General features: G+C 48.8%; 2 protein-coding genes across 5 annotated transcripts; one reads left to right on the top strand and one right to left on the bottom strand.

Moving 5' to 3' along the window:
- Nucleotides 1-413: 413 nt before the first annotated feature.
- On the top strand, nt 414-15,468 carry npr1b (natriuretic peptide receptor 1b). The gene is made up of 22 exons (XM_029838953.1): nt 414-723; nt 1,098-1,861; nt 5,212-5,399; nt 5,628-5,741; nt 5,873-6,008; nt 9,379-9,473; nt 9,782-9,917; nt 9,989-10,073; nt 10,338-10,455; nt 10,560-10,634; nt 10,751-10,828; nt 10,909-11,013; nt 11,098-11,169; nt 12,205-12,367; nt 12,508-12,663; nt 12,861-13,029; nt 13,140-13,286; nt 14,311-14,434; nt 14,506-14,574; nt 14,668-14,842; nt 14,989-15,087; nt 15,180-15,468. Exons 2-22 carry the CDS (start codon nt 1,138-1,140, stop codon nt 15,335-15,337), a joined length of 3,186 nt encoding a protein of 1,061 aa, XP_029694813.1. The 5' UTR covers nt 414-723; nt 1,098-1,137; the 3' UTR covers nt 15,338-15,468.
- Nucleotides 15,469-16,591: 1,123 nt separating this feature from the next.
- LOC101062688 (protein DEK-like) lies at nt 16,592-20,553 on the bottom strand. Of its 4 annotated transcripts, none has more exons than XM_029838955.1 (13): nt 20,451-20,553; nt 19,611-19,636; nt 19,396-19,520; nt 19,207-19,305; nt 19,033-19,142; nt 18,737-18,831; nt 18,534-18,663; nt 18,090-18,368; nt 17,879-18,013; nt 17,740-17,809; nt 17,536-17,675; nt 17,370-17,438; nt 16,592-16,754 (listed from the first exon to the last, which is right to left on the bottom strand). In XM_029838955.1, exons 3-13 carry the CDS (start codon nt 19,502-19,504, stop codon nt 16,743-16,745), a joined length of 1,248 nt encoding a protein of 415 aa, XP_029694815.1. In that variant the 5' UTR covers nt 19,505-19,520; nt 19,611-19,636; nt 20,451-20,553; the 3' UTR covers nt 16,592-16,742. The 4 variants fall into 4 exon arrangements, with proteins under 4 accessions (XP_029694815.1, XP_011603511.1, XP_029694814.1 ...); XM_011605209.2 differs by having other exon boundaries at nt 19,611-19,682; nt 20,451-20,552; XM_029838954.1 differs by having other exon boundaries at nt 19,611-19,646; nt 20,451-20,516.
- Between the last annotated feature and the right edge of the window lie 1,858 nt (nt 20,554-22,411).

Genomic DNA, 22,411 nt, shown 5'->3' with positions numbered 1-22,411 from the left:
CTGGGGACTGGTCTGCCTTCACTGGTTTCTCTGGGATGTGATCTGGGGGCTGTAGCTCTGGACTCTTCATTTACCCGATGTGGCGACAACCTGAAGAACTTTCGTTCACCACCGTCAGGAGGACCCACCGGCTCCATGACGTGTTCAAGGTTGCCTTAGCAACAGCGTTGCGCCGTCACAAGTGACAGTGGAAAAACTCCTAAAACTGCTATAAAACAGCTTTTTTAAAATTCCTACAGTGTTTTGTGGTAGAAGTTTAGAGTTTGGGTGGACGATTTGCCGCCGTCGTTGTTGAATTCCTCCGCAGGCTCATTCCTGGATAATTCCTCCTTCCTTCCTTTCCTTGTTATGCTCCATTGTTGCTCCCTTTCCCTCCTCTGCCCTTCTTTCCTGCCCTCCCTCTGCCGGTGTCTCTCCGTCACTTCTCCTCCTGACACCCAGCAGGTCGGCTGGTCTCCGCTTCATTTAGGTTCAATCGGACTTCAGAGCGGCTCATCGGGATTACAATTACTATCGTTGTGGATTATTTTCCGGCGTTATGGAACTTTTACGCATTCTTCCTGCCTCGGTTTTTACTCCATGCTCCCAGCAGTAAAGCAGTCGAGCTTCCAGGAGCAGCATGTGTCGGGAGGCGCCCTGAACGCTGGGCTTTCCGCCGCAGAGGAGGCTTTTCGGGGATCCGCCGTCCGATGATCAGCTCGCCCGGCATGAGCACCTGAGCAGGTTAGGCCCCTCAGCACAGCTCCGCGCTTTCTTCTAATTCACCTTGTTTGTTTGTCATGTGTGGAAAATGAAAACAAGAAGTCTCATTAAAATCACACTTTACTGGCCTGGAACCCGCTCGGATTTTTACATTGAAACTGGGTTTTTTTTCACGCTAAAATGTGAGAATTTCTGGTGACAGAGCCTTAAATTTGAGGGTTCAGAAAGAACCTTCTGCTGGTCACTAAACTGGGAAGTTGTTTGATGCTGCTGGTTTTGATGAGATCACAGGTTTTATTGGCATTTGATTGGGCTGTTTTTATTCCGTATGTCCCAGAGTTGCTTCACTCTCATAAAGGTCCAGCTTTGTTTAACTTTCTGCTCTGTTTCCACAGTTCCAGGACGGCCGTGGAGGAGGACCCCCTGCTAGGGAGGATGGCCCAGTGGACTGAGCTTCTGCTGATCTTACTGGTTCAGCTCTGTGTGCCACCAGCTATGTGCCGCCAAACTGGAGGTGGCTGGGAGCACCGAGCACGGCCCAACGTCACACTGGCCGTTATTTTACCGCAGAGTAACACCGAGTACCCCTGGGCTTGGCCTCGAATTGGTCCCGCTATCGATCGGGCTGTGCGAGCTGTCAACACCGACCCCACCTTGTTGCCCGACCATCACCTCACCTACGCTTTCAAGAACAGCGAGAACAAGGGGGGCATCTGCTCCGAGTCCGAGGCGTCCCTCATGGCTGTTGACCTGAAGTTTGCCTATAACCCATGGGCGTTTATTGGACCAGGCTGCTCCTACACCTCCTCCCCTGTGGGACTGTTCACCACTCACTGGGACATCCCCATGGTAACGGCTGGTGCGCCTGCGGTAGCGTTTTACGGTGGCGTCTACCCGTCCATCACCAACACGGGACCCACCCACATGAAGCTGGGGAAGTTCGCTCTGCGGATCTGTGAACACTTTGGTTGGCGGGACCACGTGATGCTGATCTTTAGTGACAAGAAGGTGGACGACCGGCCATGTTACTTCACCGTGGAGGGTCTGTACATGCAACTGAAGACCACCAACATCACGCTGGCTGAGAGAGTGTTCGAGGAGGACAAGACGCTGGTCAACTACTCCCAGATCCTGGCCGACATCCAGAACGATGGCCGCGGTGAGTCACCAGGCCTTGGGTTCAGGTGAGACCTGACCCGGGTCCAAACGGTTCGGACTGATCTGCTTGTGATGGCTGCTGTGTTTGGGTCTGGTTGACAGTTAGAAGTTTTCCATGTCAACGTGATGGGAGGGCGGGACAGTAGGGCTCCTGCTCCATGTTCATCATCACAGAGCTTCCTCAGTAAATGTGTTTATCATTGGAGTTGAAGGTTGAACTCCAGGTAGCTTCATTTAGGCCCACGAGCCTACGGAGAGACAACGTGATGCATTTTCACCATATGTTTAAAGAACCTTTGTTTCAGTTTTAAAGCTACAGAGCTCCTCACGTCTGAGGGCTGATGGATCAGTTTGGATCTTGTCTAGTTGATCTCCATTTAACCGGAGATGACATCATCCTCATCTTCAGACGCTTCACGGTCAACCTTCATCTTCCTGCCGCCATCACCCTTGTCTCAACCATGGACCTGTGGGTGAGGTCACAGACCCTCTCTAGGACTCCGACCATGGCCTTGGGGCAGCAGCGTGATGGCGGCGGTTGACGTAGACGTCAGGAATGAACAGACATCTGTGGCCACGGCCACATTCATGACAGTAACCATCCCCTGGTAATGGGAACAAATGAACATCTGGATGTTGGGTCACAGGACACCATGTTGGTCATGTGACACTGAACTACACATTCAGATGTGGGAACTGGTGTCTCGCCATTGCTGGGTTCAGCAGTAAAATGAGTCGGCGTCGCCACCGCCGCACTTCTGCAATGCAGCCATAAATCGAGCTTCCTGAATGTGTGGAGGTGCTTTAATCTGTGAGCATAAACACGCCGACCTGGCTGGTTCCCACAGCGCCATTAACCCTCCCCACAGGAGCAGGACATTCATTAACAGAGGTCAGGAACCTGCTGCCATATATGGAGGCCGCAGCCAGCCTATCAGATCTGTAGGTATTTCCTGCCAAACACACTCGGGCTAATTTTACCGTGTTTCTGCCGTCTGTCTGTGTAATCCAACATGAGAACCTTCACCAGGGGACCCACACTCACACTGAAAGAGCATCACAACTTAGCACGTGTAGCACGCACAATGTCCGATGATTAAAGGGATTCTGTCCAGGGAGGAACTTCAGGATAGCTGAAAAGTAACAAAACCTACAGAGGAGATTAGGCACATTATTGAGATGAAACACGGAGAGAACATGAGTGGAGAAAAGCACCATTAAAGGAGAAGAACAAGAACCAACCATATTGATGGCAGCCTGAGGTTTGGTCAGCCAGTCAGGATGGGGGAGGATGAGGAGGTGCCTTTCTGGTACCTGGATCCCCAGTTCAGTGAGTGGGTAGTCTCTGTCTTAGACCTGTGGCAGGTGTTTCTGGCAGGGTTCTGTCGGGCTGGTTCTTTCTCAGGTTCCTTCTGAAACTGCGTCAGAACCAGTTTGGAATTCACTCGGGTTTCGTGTGGTTCTGTCAGTGCTTTTACCCATTCTTTCCTGCCCTCTGTCCTCTTGTGTATTAGCGCTACTGTGCTAATAATAGCTCAACGGGTATCGGTAAGAGTTTATTCATTTTTCATTCTAAACATCCCGTTATCTGAATATTTTGGAACGTTTTCTGTGATCTGAGAACGATTCCAGTTGGGGTGTCGCATGGATCAGATGGATCGGCCATGGTCCAGGTTGAGCTGGTGTGTCCGTTCCTTCCCCATCAACACTTTATAAAGTGAAGGCTCTTCAGATTCCTTCTGAGTTCTTCAACTTTACATTATCAAAGATGCTCAACTTAGTACGAAGCCGATCATAAAAACAGATGCTCAGAGACGATCACAAACAGGTCAAAACATCAATTTATGATGACATCATCATTCCCTTTGAGCTAGACCAGACCACCTCAGGCTGGTCCAGAACCCTTCAGACCCCCTTGGGCTGGTCTAGACCTCCTCAGACGACCTCAGGCTGGTCCGGAACTCTTCAGACCACCTCAGGCTGGTCCAGAACTCTTCAGACCACCTCAGGCTGGTCCAGACCTCCTCAGACGACTTCAGGCTGGTCCAGTACTCTTCAGACTACCTTGGGCTGGTCTATACCTTCTCAGACCACCTCAGGCTGGTCTGGAACTCTTCAGACCACCTCAGGCTGGTCCAGAACTCTTCAGACCACCTCAGGCTGGTCCAGACCTCCTCAGACGACTTCAGGCTGGTCCAGTACTCTTCAGACTACCTTGGGCTGGTCTATACCTTCTCAGACCACCTCAGGCTGGTCCGGAACTCTTCAGACCACCTCAGGCTGGTCCAGAACTCTTCAGACCACCTCAGGCTGGTCCAGACCTCCTCAGACGACTTCAGGCTGGTCCAGAACTCTTCAGACCACCTTGGGCTGGTCTATACCTTCTCAGACCACCTCAGGCTGGTCCAGACCTCCTCAGAACATGTGTTTTTGATTGGATTTCAGGGTTTGTGCTGACAGGTGCAGATCCTCCTGTAATCCATATGATGCTAATTCAAGATGAATCTGCAGAAATTTAAAACAGCAAATATTAAATCCCAATTTTACTGACTCCAAGTTTCAACCAAGTCATCTTCAAATATCCACCGTCAGTCAGGAGCGTGTCATGTCACAGCCTGTTGTCTTGGCGCCAAAGCTAGTGTTCAATCATCCTGAATAGATCTACCCGCTCTGCTTCAGCCCACTCTCCCACATGTTCTCCATCTGTCCATAGTTAAAAATTAATATGCTGGAATCTCCTGGCTGCAGCATCTGGAGATTATCCAGTTTTCATCTTCTGCATTTTCACACTCAGTCACCTTAAGTTGACTGAAAACATGAACATTAAAAAACAAAATCAATCAGATGTCAAATTAAATAAACTGGAACTATTTATAAAAACTACTAAGGCCTTTTTAGATCACGTCAGGCTGGTCCAGACCACCTCAGAACACGTCAGGCTGGTCCAGACCACCTCAGAACACGTCAGGCTGGTCCAGACCACCTCAGAACATGGTCATGTCTGGTCCAGACCACCTCAGAACATGGTCATGTCTGGTCCAGACTTTAGAACATTGTCTCACACATGCAGAGGTTTTACTGCTGTGTTGTTCCTGTGGGTCCACTTCCTGTGTAGAGGTCATTATGTTTAAAAACAATGGTTGCGGCGAGCGTGGAGCGGCACACGGGAGGAATGGCGTCACGCCATGGAGACTTCCTGCTGCGAGGAAGCAGAGTGCAAAACCTAAAACACAGAATTTTTATTCAAATTTGAAAAAACCAAAGGTGACATCAGAAGAAGTAAGATGAGGAGAGAACGAGGTGTGGCGAGACATTGGTGTGATCACTAAGGGAACCTCATCTCTATCCCAGTCATGTTCGTGTGCTGTGAACCTGACGTCTTCAGGAAGTTGATGGTCCAGTTTTGGCGAGAGGACCTTCCTCACGAGCAGTACGTCTTCTTCTACATCGACGTGTTTGGGTACAGTCTGCAATCCGGGTGTCAGCAGCCTTGGTTCCGTGGTGACGAGGACGACGCCGTCGCCAAAGAGGCCTTCCAGGTACCACATGTCATGTTAGACGTACAGTTTTGTTGTGGCACCGCAGCGACTGTAGTACTACTGAAAACACACAAAGCAGGTAGGAAGAGGTCAACAAGGAAGTTCAGTGGTCCATAAATGGCAGGTTCTAAGTGTGTGTGTGTGTGTGTGTTTGGAGATGGAATCTTCCACCTCTGTGGAGCCGAGCTGAGCAGGGGCCACTTATTAATGTTCACTTCCTGTTTTCAGAGCGTGAAGATCTTGACATACAGAGAACCACAGAACCCCGAGTACAAAGAGTTCATCAGCAACCTGAAAACAGATGCTAAACACATGTTTAACTACACTATTGGGGACTCGCTGGTGAGTTTGCTGTGTGTTTGTTAATGTGATAACAGAAACGGTTGATAATTAAGCTCTTTCCTCAGGTTTGTCCATGCAGGTCACATGACCAGTGTCGGGATAGATGAAAGCTTGTGATTTGTTGTCTTCAGATGAACATCATCGCTGGAGGGTTCTACGACAGCGTGATGCTCTACGCTCAAGCTCTGAACGAAACCATGACGCCAGCTGGTGACAGACCTCCAGGAAAACTGGTTAATGACAGGATGTGGAACCGAATCTTCCATGGTGAGTTGGGGAACAATGGTTTTTGGAACAGAAGCATGTTGGAGGGGCGAGAATGTGGAGCAAGAACATTGATGTAGTTTGGTCGATCGCTAACCAACATAAGATGTATTGATCCGGGAACACTCAGAACATGATTTGAAGGGGAGAATGGGCATGTCCTCTGTTCGTGCTGTGATGCCAGCTGACAGGAAGTCTACAATGATTGGTCCATCAGTCACCTCACAGGCTTTTAAACCCAGTGCAATGCATGCTGGGACTACGCTAATAAGCTAACAGCATGTTGGAATAGAGGCAATGAAATAAAAACCTAAAGTAAATGAAAACAAAATAAAGTATGAACCCAAATCAGCTCACATTTTCTATTCTGCCACATTTGCTTATACATGAACAAAATGTGATTATTTTATATTTGAGCTGTTTTCTCTGAATGTTGTGCAGAGGTCAGGTCAGTGCAGGAAATGTGTTGTTGGTTAAACTAGCAGGAAGCGTGAGCTGATGGACGACGTCATCGCTTTGCTGTCCTTCACAATAACTCTTGGCAAGTCCCACCTCCTCCACGTCCTCCTCATCTTCCACTTCTCATCCTAAACCTTTCGTCAACGTTGGCTTCAATCAGTGGATCCAATTCCCACAGAATCTTACTGAACTTCTCCGTCACCATGTAGGAGGTAAAGTCAGTAACAAGCAAAGCGTGGATGGAGCGGACGGAGCCAGGTTAATGTCGACACGATGGTGAAATCTCTTCGTTGGCGTTAGCGGCCAGACAGGGGCCTGATTCTCTCCTCGGAGGGTGGAGGAGAGGCAGAGGAGGAGCTTCTGGAGGAACGAGCTGCAGATGTTTCCCTTCACTTCTTTGTCATGCGTCTGGTGGGGAAAATGCTAAAACTTCATCTTTTGCCTGCTGGAAACAAACCAGTGATGAACTGAGAAGGTGTCAGATGTTTTAGGTTTGTGCTTTGGTTAGGAACAGGAAGACCCACCTTTAAAGCTTTTAAGTTTGCAATTACAAGAACAAGGCAGCTCCGGTTCAGTGAGAGTGAAATCCTGATGTGAGCCAGAACAGAACAGGCTAGAGCTAAATTCTAATATTAGCGACCACGGCTGATAGTGGATGTCCATCATCACATCTGATCTTACCTGATTTGGCTCATGGTTGCTGGCCTTGGTTAGCGCTCACTTGTTTCAGGACATTAAATTAGCAGCAGGACCGCCGTCCTGACTGCAGATTCATGTTTATCATATGCTGCCAGCCTGTATTCTTCAGTTGGGGTCAGAGGTCAGCAGTGCTGGGGGAACTGGCGACTGATGGCTCCTAGTTTGTGTGTTTATGTCTTTGGACTCTGCTTTCTTCACTCTACGACCTCAAACTGCTTACATATGGATTCAAGGTGGCCGTTTGCTGCAGATCTCAGCATCCTCAGCAGGTAGGTGGAGGTGTCTGCAGTCAAGCTGGATCTTCACTCCTCCTCTGCTGTTGATGTAAAGCTGGTTGTGTTCCTCTCAGATGCAATTAAATGATGGGTTCAGGCAACTTCGGGGTCTAGAAGCTGCTGAAGTCCCAGATGTAGATCAGTGGGCACTGGGGAAATCAGTTCTTGTGTTTCCAGGTGACCTGTGCAGCATCATTTACTCCACCTTTTGGGTTTGGTGTTCGTGGAGCAGAACCAGGTTCTCTGAGGTTGTTTCATGTCAGCTGGTGTTTAGACATCATCAACCTCCTTATTTCCTGCCTCCTTTGGTTTCCTCTCAAAGTCACTTGACTCTTTGTTCTCCAGACCGTCAGAGCAAAAATAACCTGAACATCGGACGTGTGAAACCAAATCCTCCTCCTGGCCCTCTGCCACAACAGCAGTGTGTGTGTGTGTGTGTGTGTGTGTGTGTGTATGTGTATGTGTGTATGTGTGTGTGTGTGTGTGTGTGTGTGTGTATGTGTGTGTGTGTGTGTGTGTGTGTGTGTGTGTGTGTGTGTGTGTGTGTGTGTGTGTGCAGACCTAACTGGATGTACAGACGTAGTGCGCAGTTTCTCATCTGTTGATGATGCTAACAACATAGGGAGCATCGTTGATAATGTGATAATGAACGTGAGCGTTCGCCTTTGACTGCAGGGGGCGCTACAGACACAGGGTTGTTGGTTTTTTTCGCAAGCTGGCAAAGATTAGCATGTTGCTAATCTGGTTGCTCTGACAGCTCGTGATTATAACTTTGTCTCTAATGTGCAATTTATGGATGTCGTGCGGCACGAAGTATCTGTGGTTACTAGGCAACAGGTCTGGGATGCTGAACGCAGACGTGCAACAGTGGCGATAATTGCGTTACGCAGATTCAGCAGATCTGATGTTCCATCAGAGGATGTCTCCTGGTGACCATGACATCATCGGGGAAGGAGGGGGAGGGGAGGGAGGGGCTAAACAACAGTGTGGAGGTTCTAATCAGATCTGGGGGGGGGTCGTATCTGATAGATCAGCCTTGGAGGAGGTCAGCTGATGGTAAAACCCACAAATAGGCGCCAGATCAGATTACGGCCACTCTCAGCTGCTTCCGCTCCATTAACCAATGACGCCATGAAGGATGGCAGATCTTCTCCAGCTCAGGTGTTTTTTCACAGGCTGGAAGAGCAGATGTGGAGGTGAAACCACCTCAGCCAAGAGGCTGGACAGATGAGAGTGGAGACACCCTCAGAGGGAGGGCTTCAGTTCTTCTGATCCAGTTCTTCAAGAATAGTCTTAATCTCCAACCAGCTGCTGGACCTGCTGGTTCTGGAGCTGCTAGTGTTCACTCCTCACCACCATTTTCATCAACCTTCTGATGACCTCGCTGATCGTCAAATGCTGCTCTGTCACAGGTGGTCCTGTTCCGTGAGCAGAGCCAAAAAGGGTCCTGAACGTCACACGGATCAGCTGGTTCCCCCCAGGCTGTATTGTTGTTAATTCTGGTCCAACTCTTAACATTTTAGCCAAAACATTTGGGGTATTTTGTTTTTAAAAGTGTAATGTGACGCCCTCTACGGGTTCAAACCCAGCTATTACAACCACTCTCAAGCGTATTGGACACGTAGCTGATTCCATCTTCACATATCTGACGGTTTTGGTTGGTTACCTTCCGTCTTCATTCGAGGTGACGCTCGGCGGTCGTGTACATCAGCTGATGGTTACAGAGGCGGCATCAATGCCGCCCCTGCCGTCCCTCGCCATGCAAGGATGTCGCTCCTGGTGCCCCCTGGTGTGTTATTGAGTCAGTGGGTTCCTGATCCCCACTGCTTCCAGTTGGGGGCACCAGGAGACCCATCGATTTTCTGAATTTCAAGGCTAGATGGACTTTGGTCCCATGATCAGTACCTGAAAAGTGTGTAACTCACGTGTGTGTTCTACAGGTGTAACTGGAATAGTCCACCTGGACGAGTATGGAGACAGAGAGACGGAGTTTGCTCTGTGGGACATGACTGACAGAGACAGCCGCAATTTCCAGGTCCACACACTCACACATACATCCTCACATTCCTATCTTTGTGGGGACTTTCACAGACCTCATGCATTACCCAGCCGCCCCTGATCTTGACCTAAATCTCACCTCAACTTTAAAACCTTAATCCTCAAAGAGTCCTTTCAAATTTGGAACTCAGTATGTACCAAGTACAAGAACACCTCACCTCAGTCCTCATTTAAGTATAACAACTTAAAAAGAAATATGAATCCGACCAGAACATGGTCAGATTCATGCGAGCTGTTTCAGTTCAAACAAGGGTGGAGGAGACTCACCTGAACTTCTCTCTTCAGACAGTTTTGGTGTACAACAGTGCTGAGGAACATCTGACAGTTGTACCAGGAACCACGGTGCATTGGTTGGGTGGAAATTGTCCTCCTGATGTTCCTGTCTGCGGCTTTAAAAACGATAACCCCGCGTGTCTCACAAGTCAGTGGACTAACGTGTTTCCTTGCAGCAAGTCAACCTGAATGTGAAGAGAACCTCCTTCTCTCTGACAGAGACCGTCACAATCCACCAGATGGTTCTCATTGTCTTGTTCTTCATCGTCACCATGATCCTGACCATCGCCGTCTTCATCTACAGGTGCGTCCTGCTGAACTCTGTGGTAAATCCAAAGATTCATAAAGCTCAGCGACAAGCCAGGAAGGTTAGCCTAGCTTAGCAGGAGGATACATGAATCCAGAAGAGTGGGCACCACTGATCTGATCTTCTTTCATCTTCTCAAAAAGTTGTCATTGGTTAAAGTAAAGACAAGACTTGTGCAGGAGGGTCACAACAGAATGACTGCTATCAATGTGGTGGAGTGTGGACAGGAAGCTGTGGCTGATCTGTGTGGCGTGTCTCCAGGAGGATGAAGCTGGAGAAAGAGCTGGTGGCTCAGCTTTGGAGGCTCAGCTGGGACGACATCCAGATAAGCAACTTTGACAAAGTCCTGCGCAGCGGCAGCAAGCTAACACTGTCTCTGGTTAGCACCAACACACAGGCAGACACGTGTACACACACACACACACACACACACACACACACACACACACACATTCACACATTCACTGATGTGTGGGTCCACAGAGAGGATCAAATTACGGCTCTCTGATGACAAGAGATGGAAACCTGCAGGTTTTTGCAAAGACTGGTTACTACAAGGTCAGTTTTTCTTCTTTCACGTTGTACTTGAGAATTCCTTTTATTATATATCTACAGCCACTGTCACTGTGACAGCTTGTTATTGTCAGCAGAGTCAAACTTGTCTATTCTTCTAGGGGAACATTGTGGCCATCAAATACACCAACAGGAAGCGCGTGGAGCTGAACAGGAAAATTCTGTTTGAACTCAAACATGTGAGTGTCCCCTTAACGCAGTTCACCTGTCTAGCTGTCATCTGTCTGGAAGCATGTCGTGAACCCGTATGTATGTTCAGATGCGGGATGTTCAGAACGAACATCTGACCAGGTTTGTTGGGGCATGCATTGACCCTCCAAACACCTGCATCCTCACAGAGTACTGTCCCAGAGGAAGTCTGCAGGTACACCTGTCCCTTTGTCTACCTTTGTGTCTGTCTGCCTGCCTGTCTCTGAACTCACTGCCTGTCTGGCTGTCTGTCTGTCAGGACATCCTAGAGAATGACAGCATCACTCTGGACTGGATGTTCAAATACTCTCTCATTAACGACATTGTTAAGGTAAGCTCCTCCCCCAGGGCAGATAGTCACAGTAAAGTGACGTCTGATTTCAGCTGTTCTCCTATAATCTCAGGTGGCTACACACTAAAATATGTGTGACAGCGACAGAGACCAATACGTCTGTCTGAGAGTCCATGGACAGTGCATGGATGGATGGATGGATGGATGGATGGATGGATGGATGGATAGATGGATGATGAATGGTGGTGGATGACTGGATGGATGGTGATGAATGGATGGATGGATGGATGAAGGGTGGATGGATGATGGGTGATGGGTGATGGATGGATGGATGGATGGATGGATGATGAATGGTGGTGGATGACTGGATGGATGGTGATAGATGGATGGATGGATGGATGGATGATGAATGGTGGTGGATGACTGGATGGATGGTGATAGATAGATGGGTGGATGGATGGATGATGAATGGTGGTGGATGACTGGATGGATGGTGATAGATGGATGGAGGGTGATGAATGGATGGAGGGTGGATGGATGATGGGTGATGGGTGATGGATGGATGTTGGTTGATGGGTGGGTGGTGGATGGATGGGCAGATGGATGATGGATGGATGTACAGATGATGGATGATGGACAGATGGATGGCTAACCGGACAGATGGATGGATGCATGGATGGACAGGTACTTGTTTTGACAGACATAGTTGGATGAATAGATTCTGGGTGTTGGATAGATGGATGGAAGGTGGTGAATGGATGGACAGATGGACGGTGGTCGGTGGATGGATTGTTGGATGGATGGATGGACGAATGGATGGATGGACGAATGGATGGATGATGGATGGGTTCTTGTTGTGACAGACGTCTGTTCATGAACAGCTGTCCGGCAGGTGGAGGGCAAGGTGACGGACAGCAGCAGAGACCTGGTTTTGTCCCCACGTTCTGTCCTCCATCTGTTGTCAGCGGCTGTAAATGGTGACTGGGCCAGAGTTTGTGAGCCAGATAAAGTGCAGTTCTGTATTCAGCCAGCAGGTGCAACTCTTTTCCTTCCTCTTTCCTGCACCCCCCACAGGGGATGGTGTTTCTTCACAACAGTGTCATTGTTTCCCACGGGAAACTCAAGTCCTCCAACTGTGTTGTCGACAACCGTTTTGTCCTCAAGATCACTGACTACGGCCTGTCCAGCTTTCGATCTGAAGGCGAATCTGTAAGAGACGCTCATGCGTACTACGCACGTAAGTTTGGTTTTATTCCTCCAGACTCCACACACTCTTGGTGTTCTTCACACTGGAGGACTCCAAATTCAAAAATTCCTCCATTTTCCAGGTTATGTCCAAACTGTTCTTCTTTCTGTACTGTGGCTCCACCCCCTCAGAGAGACTGTGGATGGCTCCTGAACTTCTGCGCATGGAGGCTCCACCCCCTCGAGGAACCCAGAAAGGGGACGTGTATAGCTTTGGCATCATCCTCCAGGAGGTGGCGCTGCGCCGAGGAGCTTTCTACCTGGAGGGAGACCCACTCAGCCCCAAGGGTGAATCCATCAGAGACAAAGATGACAGCTTTAATGATGCTTTAGTCACCTGAAGGCATCAACAACTTTGACTGTCCTTCAACAGAAAAACAAAAATAAAGAAGATGAAAGAGAACTTACAGGGGGCGGGGCTTATTGTTGTCATACTCTTCTTCTGGTGTTTGAAACCCATACTGATCTAAATCGACTGTCTGCAGAGATTGTGGACCGGGTGGTTCTAGGCGAGTGGCCCTGCCTCCGCCCAACCATCGATCCCCAGGCTCACAGTCCTGAGCTGGGTCAGGTGATGCAGCGCTGCTGGGCGGAGGAGCCAACGGAGAGGCCAGAGTTCAACCAGATCAGGGTCCTGCTGCGGAAACACAACAGGTGAGGTGGAAACTGGGAATGGACTGACATAAGTGTGTGACTGCCTGACTGACTCTGTCTGTCTCTGTGTGTGTGTGTGTGTGTGTGTGTGTGTGTGTGTGTGTGTGCAGAGAGTCGAGAACCAACATTCTGGACAACCTCCTGTCCCGCATGGAGCAGTACGCCAACAACCTGGAGGAGCTGGTGGAAGAACGAACACAAGCTTATCATGAGGAGAAACGCAAGGCAGAAGCTCTCCTCTATCAGATACTACCACAGTCAGTACTGCGCAAGATACCAGTCAGTACTGCGCAGATACCAGTCAGTACTGCGCAGATACCAGTCGGTACTGCACAGATAACAGTCGGTACTGCACAGATACCAGTCGGTACTGCACAGATACCAGTCGGTACTGCACAGATACCAGTCGGTACTGCACAGATACCAGTCGGTACTGCACATATAACAGTCGGTACTGCACAGATACCAGACGGTACTGCACAGATACCAGTCGGTACTGCACATATAACAGTCGGTACTGCACAGATACCAGACGGTACTGCACAGATACCAGTCGGTACTGCACAGATAACAGTCGGCACTGCACAGATACCAGTCGGTACTGCCCAGATACCAGTCGGTACTGCACAGATAACAGTCGGTACTGCCCAGATACCAGTCGGTACTGCACAGATACCAGTCGGCACTGCACAGATACCAGTCGGCACTGCACAGATAACAGTCGGTACTGCACAGATACCAGTCGGTACTGCACAGATACCAGTCGGTACTGCCCAGATACCAGTCGGTACTGCACAGATAACAGTCGGTACTGCCCAGATACCAGTCGGTACTGCCCAGATACCAGTCGGTACTGCACAGATACCAGTCGGTACTGCACAGATACCAGTCGGTACTGCACAGATAACAGTCGGTACTGCCCAGATACCAGTCGGTACTGCACAGATAACAGTCGGTACTGCCCAGATACCAGTCGGTACTGCCCAGATACCAGTCGGTACTGCACAGATACCAGTCGGTACTGCACAGATACCAGTCGGCACTGCACAGATACCAGTCGGTACTGCCCAGATACCAGTCGGTACTGCACAGATAACAGTCGGTACTGCCCAGATACCAGTCGGTACTGCCCAGATACCAGTCGGTACTGCACAGATACCAGTCGGTACTGCACAGATACCAGTCGGTACTGCACAGATACCAGTCGGTACTGCCTATATTGGGCCAGCTGCTGTAGTTGTGTACACATGCCCACCTCTTGGTTATGCCCCTCCCCCTCAGCTCGGTGGCGGAGCAGCTGAAGCGAGGTGAGACGGTTCAGGCGGAGGCGTTTGATTCGGTTACCATCTATTTCAGTGACATCGTTGGTTTTACTGCGATATCGGCAGAGAGTACACCGCTGGAGGTAGGCGGAGTCATGACTGACCTTTTGTGTGATGTCAGGTCATGTGACACTTAGGTTTTGTCATTCTGCAGGTGGTGACCCTGTTGAACGACCTCTACACGTGTTTTGACGCCATCATTGACAACTTTGATGTCTACAAGGTGACTGAATGATGAAGTTATTGATTTGGGATGTCTGATGGGCAACAACATTCAGTTTTCCTCATGTCACCTGTGTTACCATGGTGACGCCAGGTGGAGACCATTGGCGATGCCTACATGGTGGTGTCAGGGCTGCCGGTGAGGAACGGGAAGCTGCACGGTCGAGAGATCGCCCGCATGGCTCTGGCCCTGCTGGACGCAGTCCGAACGTTCCAGATCTGCCACCGACCAGAGGAGCAGCTGAAGCTGCGTATTGGTATCCACAGCGGTGAGACTCCCGTCCCGTCCCGTCCCGTCCCGTCCTGTCCACCGCTGCCACTTTTTACCAGAATTTCCTGGTGACCATATTTTCACACGTTGCTATAGTAACCACTTGATATGTTGATGAACCGTGCGCGTGTGGTGACCTCGCAGGTCCGGTGTGCGCTGGCGTGGTCGGGCTGAAGATGCCACGTTACTGTCTGTTTGGCGACACAGTCAACACCTCCTCACGGATGGAATCCAGCGGAGAAGGTCGGCCGATGCGTGCGACCACACAGGTGTCACGTGATCACGCAGCGCTGGTTCACCAGCCCTCCTTCAGCACCTGTCTTTCTTCCTCACAGCGCTAAAGATCCACGTGTCGGCAGCAACTCACGAGGTCCTGCAGGACTTTCAGTGTTTCCAGCTGGAGCTGCGGGGCAACATCCCCGTCAAGGGCAAAGGACAGATGACCACCTATTGGCTGCTTGGTGAGAGAAATGTCCAACCAGAAGAGACCTGAGGAGGAGGAAGACAAGCGTCCTGGTCCCCTTCCACGGCCTCCCCTTTGTTCGTGCTCACAGAACCTTTGAGACGTCGATCCTGAAAGGTTTCAAGACTCTTTTTTTTTTTTTAAATAAAAAAACATTGAGATGAAACATCAAGGACCCAGAAGGACCCAAAATGGTTTCACCAGTCAAGTTTCTGATCATGAATCTTATTTACAGCATTTAACCAAGTTTCCAAACTTATTTTGCTCGGACCGCCTCATACTTCCTGTAATGTAACAGAACGTAAACTCGTTAAGATTCCCATTATTACTAAACGTCTGGGACAAGAGACTGATGTTCACATCTGGAGTTTTCAGACACACAGTCCTGGTCCACAACTGAAACTTGTCATTTTCAACTTGCAAAAGCAGGAGGTCTTCAAGATTTTGCAGCTTCAGATGTTTAGGACTGAAATGTTCCAAAGCTCCAGAAACATTTGGTATGCAAAGCTGACATTGTTGTCCTGTTGTGACAGGGTTCGGTTGTTGCTTTCTTCCCTCCTCCTTCCTTCAACGTTTCTGAGTGGTTCACAGAGCTGATATGAAATCTCGCTTAGTTCTGAAGACAAACCCAAACTTCGTGAAACTGCTGCCCCACAGGCTGAAGGCCTGAACACACCTTCAGTCACAGCTCTCTGGCTCTCAGACCTGTCTCAACACTGGCTGTACCCCTCAGGAAGGTTCTCACTTTCTCCTCCCCTGGAATACGTTCTTTGATTCTCTTAAAGAAATGAGAACTTTTGTTGTTCAGATACTCAAATGTAATTGTAGAAATAATAAAAATGTGCTCAGAACGTTCCTGGATCGTCAGGTTCCAGCACTTGAACCTTCAAATGTGTGAACACAGCTGAAGAACAAAAGATTATTGGACAATTTCTGAAAATAAGCTCCTTTAAAATACCAACATGTGTTTGACAGTGGTCGACTTAGGTTCCCACCCTAGGGTTGAGAGACCCTCGGAGGTTATCAAGATGATCATTGGTACATATCAATTTATAACATATATTTAAAAATAAAATTACAAACAAAATAATATAAATCAACAGCTCTGATCTATTTAAACTACACCATTAATTACAAAATTAAGGCCGACTTGTGGAACAAAACTCCATATTGACCCTCAGCAGCCACCGTACAGGAGTCATAATATATATGTCCATGAGGTGGCGCCACAGTAACATTCAGCAGTCCGCTGTGTTCATGGAGGCGGACAGAAGCACAGAGAGATCCGAGGACAGGGTTTTAATAACAGAATTACATGCTGATATACAAAAATACAAACAGCTGATTCTGCTGGGACACACAACGTAACACATTCTGTAGAAAACAAATGCAAACTAAAAACAAACTTCAGTAAAACGTTCCTCCGCCGGCACCTTCATGTGAGCAGCTGGTGGCAGAAACACAGAAAACAACATCAGAACACAACAGAACTCATCAGGAACACGCCAAGATGGCCGAACATATTGGCGCCTCAGCGGCTTAAAGGTCATGGAAGGTTTGGCCTTCACACCAGGGAGAAACACTCCTATAGCCTAATTTAGGGGTGTGGTGCTGTCAAAGGGCCCTGAGGCCTTCTAGGGACATGTGACTGGTGGAGGCCATGATGTCCACATCTGGACCTCTCCTCCTTCGTGCCGTTACTGCGGGAAAGTGAAAGTCCCGCACCAGGTTGTAGCTTTTAACACGACTGCAGCTCCTCCGGCTGCAGCAGGTGTGTTAATGCTGGAAAGTAGCGTTAAAGCAAATGTACGTTCAGCTCTTCATGACCGCCCCGCCTCGATTTCATTTCGGGATTCTGAGTTTAAGCGTGTGTATGTGTTCTTGCTACATATTTCTCTTTAATGCTTTCCCCCCTGCAGGGTCACGAAGAGGCACCCAAACACTCCTACTAAGATAGGTCAGGATTATGGGATGTTCGGGAGGGGTTGGGAGCTGGGAAGTGTATTATGTCTACTAACGTCCTCACAAGGATAGAAGGACAAGGGTGTGTGTGAGCGCTCACTGATTTGACGGTCTGTTTGATGTAGTCTTTCCTGCTGCTCAGGTCGTGATCTGGATACCTGTCAAACACCTGAAGGAAGGAAGGAAGGGAGGAAGGAAGGAGAGAAGGAGTTATCCATGTGGACCATGTTGTGGTTTTCAGGATCCGGCCTAAGGGTGGTTCTCACCCTCTGGCAGATCTGTTTCATGGTCATCTCCTCCAGGTCGGCGTCCTTCAGCAGGCTCTTCACCGTCTCCCTCAGGTCCTCGTCACTGGGCGCCTTTTTCACCATGTTGATAAGCGGCTCGTCATCCGAGCTGTCGTCCGCTGAGGAAGGAAGGTCAAGTCAGGTGAGCCTGCTCCACGTAACCCCCAATCACCTGCAGCTCACCTGTGTTGGGGGTCTTGCTGCTGCTGCTGTCGGCCTTCTTGGTTTTAGCTGCAGGTTTCTTCTTTTTAGGCTGGAATTGTCAACAACAGACGGGCGAGTGTGAAGCGGCGGCTGAGGTCAAACGAGCTTCAGTGTTTACCTTCTCTGGGACATCACTGTCGGGTCCGGAACCATCCGAAAGGTCTTTCTTCATCCTCTTCGGAGGAGGAGCGGCCTTGGACCGCTGTCTCGTCGTCTTCCTGGACGTCCCTCTGCTCCACTTGGATGTGGGGGACTGAAAGGTTGAAACGGACATACGGCTGAGAAAGGCTGGAACCGCCGCCGTGGCTCCACAAGTCTCCCTTCCTCACCTCTTCCTCCTCTTCAGACCTGTCCGATTGCTCCTCGTCTTTGTCTGAAGGTTTGTCTTCAGGGGCCGACTCGTCTCCCCCAGCAGACGCGTCCACCCTGTCCTCGTCCTCGTCCTCGTCGCTGCTGGAGTCCATGACGATGGCCTTGGACTTGCTTCCAGTCTTGAACTTTTTGGGGCTGGAGGAGCTCTGAGGTTTGGCTTTGTTCTTTGTTTTTGCCGTGGTGTCGTCCCCCGACAGCTTCTTCTTCGACTTCTTCTTTTTCTTGATGGGCAGACGCTGTCGGGACACAAACACTGAAATAGAAGCTTCACATTTCTCTGATTCAAGACTCTAAAAACAAAGAAAATCCGAAGATCAACTCAGTCACCGTTAAAGTCAAACTTTTGGATTCCAAATGGAGAGAGACAGAAAAGGAAGAAGGCGTTGGATTCATCTCCTCACCTTTCCGCTGTTCTTTGGTGCCAGGAGGAAGTTCATGATCCTGTGGATCAGATCGGAGTGAGTTCCTTTCTTCTCCAGATCCAAAACACCACAGACAACTTTCAGTTTACTGTTGGTGAAGTTCGAGTTCCTGCATTCAGAAAGACAGTTAAACTCCTCATCTTCATGATGAAGAGTTCAGCTGACGCGAGCCTGACACCGACTTCAGCAGTTTCTCCCGTTTCCTCGAATACTCTTCGCTGTCGCCGTCAAAGGGAAACCCGTTGAAGAGACGCAGGTTCTTCTTAATGGTGGCGAGCTGAGAAGAGGACAGAATCATTTGAGGTGATCAGTTATCGATCCGTTACAGTCACACAACTATTTATCAGGTATGACCACCTCCCTTCCCTGGAAGCTTCAGGTCGAGTGTCAAAGCACAACCCTGCTCTTCAGTGGCGTAACCTTGACGACCATGGTCTGGTCGTCCATACGCTGTATGACGTCCATACGTATATCCTACCTTTCCGGGTCTGTCAAACAGGATGGCGTGTAGAGGCTTCAGATCGGCTGGTTTCATCTTAGCGATCTGGTAGCTGGTGCGAGGAATGTCTCCTAACTTTTCTCCTGTGCCTGAAGGGAAAGGAAGTGTTAAATATGTCTCTATTTCTGCAAGTCTGAACATTTAAAGATTTACCATCTCCTATCTTCAGCTTCTCCTTTTGCTTGGGTGCCTGGAAGTCAAGCCTCTCCACCGTCTTCTTCGTCCGTTTTCCCTCAACAATTTCACCCGCAGCTGCGACAGCAGAGGCAGAGAGAGAGAGAGAGGGACGATCAAAACTCACCAGAATTCACCAGAATTCCTTCATCCCGCTGTTCTCTTTACTTTGGCCTTTGGAGCTGTTGTGAATCAACTGGTCATCCGGGGACAGCTGATCCTCGGGCTCTTCATCTGACCCCGCAGATCTGTCCATCTCTTCGTCCACGTCACTCATGTCAGATCAGTTTATTCTGCAGATGAACGTGTGAAAGGCAGGATTCACGTCCAGGCACCTTATTCCCAGCAAACCCATTCTCTGAGATAGTGGGAATAGTACACACATGTGCTGACAGCCTCTTCCTGTCCTCTAAGAAGTCCTCACAGCAGATGACAGAGAAATCAGGTGAATTTGACTACATTGATAATGAAACAAATTAAAAACCACAATCATCACGTTTAAGAACTGGAAAGATACACCTGCAGGAGAAGTTAGGTCCGAATATACTATCAACATTTACTGACTCGAATAATCTTTCTGAGAACTTTGTGCCATTCAAATGATAAAAGCATCCATTTCTATTCAACTATAGAGTGAGTAGCAACAGCACATTTAAGGTTAAACACTTATTTAACGTTGAATCATTCAGATGTTTAATAACAAATCTGGACTCAAATTGCTTCGATAATTTATCAGTATTTGCATAAAAGTGAGAGAACTGGGATCAGTTTGGAAAGGAACCCTTACAAAATGGCCTCACCAAGAGCTTAAATGCTTCCTTTCCAGATGTTTTACCTTCATTTAATTAGAATAAATGTCTCCAAATTGGCGGGCTCTAACTTTACATGTTAGCCTGTTAGCAGGCTAACAAAACGGCAACTTTTACACATGTTTCATTTTCCACAGCAGCTTCATGGACATCGGCCGCTGCTATCAGCAGATAACAAAGTTTAATCATTGCTGCAGGCGTTTAGATAAGATAAAGTAAAGCTAGCTACTGCGGCTAACATGACCCTTAGCTGGGTAATACTGCAGACGTTCGGCCACAGCTGTGCCCCAAGTACAACCAATCAACCATGTGAGTGGGTTCTACACAGAATAAATAAAGTAATATCAGTTACTATGGTCCAAAGATCTGACTGGTCAACATCTGCCGTTAGCTCAGAACCTAATCAAACTTTACCTAGTTAGGATCCACAGAGAATAGCGGCTCAACTGACACTTTCTTGTTTGTACTTTCATGATGGCGGTTTCTGTGAGGGGCGGGGTTAGCAGGGCATCCGCTCCGCTGATTGGACGAGCTCTTCCGATGCTTCTTCTTCGCCCTTAATACAAGAAAGTGTGCTCGACTGCCCCCTGCTGGTGAACAGCGTAAAGTCAGGGCACACTACCAAGCGCTCTCTGGGATGTTAGTTTTTATGAAGGACTGAGAGATTATTCATTATTTCTCTGCTATCGAAATAAATGAACAAAAATCAACATTAGCAGCATTTAAAGCTATTTTTCGTACTTTTTTTTGTATTTTACAACTAATGTGCTAACCCTTGTGTAATGTTCATATTGTTGTTACTCAGCCAGCGTTTGTGGGTCTGATGGACCCGTTGCATTTTGTGGCTTTTAATACCTCACAATCAAACACTTTTATGTTAAAATACTGAACAGATGTTTACCTCATCCCAATTACAAGCAGTATAAACAATATATATGGTTAATATTTGCCCTTTACCTTTGTTAGATTAGATTAGATTAGATTCAACTTTATTGTTATTGCACATGTACAGGTACAGAGCAACAAAATGCAGTTTAGCATCTAACCAGAAGTGCAAAAGAAGCAGCAAGTGAGGATAATAACTTAATAAATACAGTATGGCGGTTATTTTACAATCGTTTACCGGGTTGTGCTATAAACATATTTTACAGATGGTGTTTACATTAAATGCCTTGGACTATAAGTGCAGGAGCTATTTAGCTATTTACATAAGATAGAGGAGATGTGCAAATTATAAATTACGTGTATACAGATGATAAAGTGCATGAGTGCGCAGGACAGGTTTAAACAGTAGCTACATTGGTTACTAAGCTAGTGAGTTGTTGTGTAAACTGCTGTAGTGTAGTGAGGTGTGGAGTGTGTAAGGGTCAGCAGGAGTTCAACAGGGACACCGCTCTGGGGAAGAAGCTGTTCCTCAGTCTACTGGTCCGAGTCCTGAGGGTTCTGTAGCGCCTCCCGGAGGGCAGGAGGGAAAATAGTCTGTGGGCGGGGTGGGAGGAGTCCTTGAGTATGCTGCGTGCTCGATGCAGGCAGCGCTTCCTCTGGACATCTCCGATGGCAGGGAGTGTAGTTCTTGTGATGCGTTGGGCAGTTTTCACCACCCTCTGCAAGGCCTTGTGCTCAGCGATAGTGCAGCTTCCATACCAGACTGACACGCAGTTGGTCAGGATGCTTTCTATCGCACAGCGATAGAAGTTCACCAGGACAGCCGAGGATAGCTGGTTCTTCCTCAGTGTCCTCAGGAAGAAGAGGCGCTGGTGAGCCTTCTTGATGATGCTGGAGGTGTTTGTGGTCCAGGACAGGTCCTCTGAGATGTGGGTCCCCAGGAACTTGAAGCTGGAGACACGCTCGACGGCCATCCCGTTGATGTGGATGGGGTCCTGTGTGCCTCCTCTTGCTTTCCTGAAGTCCACGATGAGCTCCTTGGTCTTGCTGGTGTTGAGGACCAAGTTATTGTTAGCGCACCATGTGGTCAGGCGCTCTACCTCCTCTCTGTAGGCTGTCTCGTCGTTGTTGCTGATGAGACCGATCACCGTTGTGTCGTCTGCAAACTTGATGATGGAGTTGGATCCATGTACAGGTCTGCAGTCGTGGGTGAATAGAGAGTAGAGGAACGGGCTCAGCACACAGCCTTGTGGCACACCGGTGCTGAGTGTGATGGTGGTGGAGCAGCTGTGACCTGACCTAACACGCTGTGGTCTGTCGGTCAGGAAGTCCAGAGTCCAGTTGCAGAGGGAGGGGTTGATGCCCAGGTCTCCAAGTTTGGTGATCAGCTTGGAGGGGACGACGGTGTTGAAAGCTGAGCTGAAGTCAGCAAACAGCAATCGTGCATAGGTGTTCGTGTTGTCCAGGTGTGTGAGCACAGAGTGCAGTGC

Source organism: Takifugu rubripes, chromosome 7 (assembly GCF_901000725.2).
Source record: "Takifugu rubripes chromosome 7, fTakRub1.2, whole genome shotgun sequence".
NCBI classification, from domain to species: Eukaryota; Metazoa; Chordata; class Actinopteri; order Tetraodontiformes; family Tetraodontidae; genus Takifugu; species Takifugu rubripes.
This window is presented reverse-complemented; position numbering and strand designations above follow the sequence as displayed.

Coding starts and splice junctions, on each gene's coding strand:
- LOC101062688 (XM_029838955.1), bottom strand. CDS start 19,504: ATGAGTGACGTGGACGAAGAGATGGACAGATCTGCGGGGTCAGATGAA. Junction 19,143..19,206: donor GAAGCTGAAGATAGGAGATG/GTAAATCTTTAA, acceptor CTTTCCCTTCAG/GCACAGGAGAAAAGTTAGGA. Junction 17,439..17,535: donor TGAAACAGATCTGCCAGAGG/GTGAGAACCACC, acceptor TCCTTCCTTCAG/GTGTTTGACAGGTATCCAGA.
- npr1b (XM_029838953.1), top strand. CDS start 1,138: ATGGCCCAGTGGACTGAGCTTCTGCTGATCTTACTGGTTCAGCTCTGT. Junction 5,400..5,627: donor TCGCCAAAGAGGCCTTCCAG/GTACCACATGTC, acceptor TCCTGTTTTCAG/AGCGTGAAGATCTTGACATA. Junction 10,829..10,908: donor TTCTGTTTGAACTCAAACAT/GTGAGTGTCCCC, acceptor ATGTATGTTCAG/ATGCGGGATGTTCAGAACGA.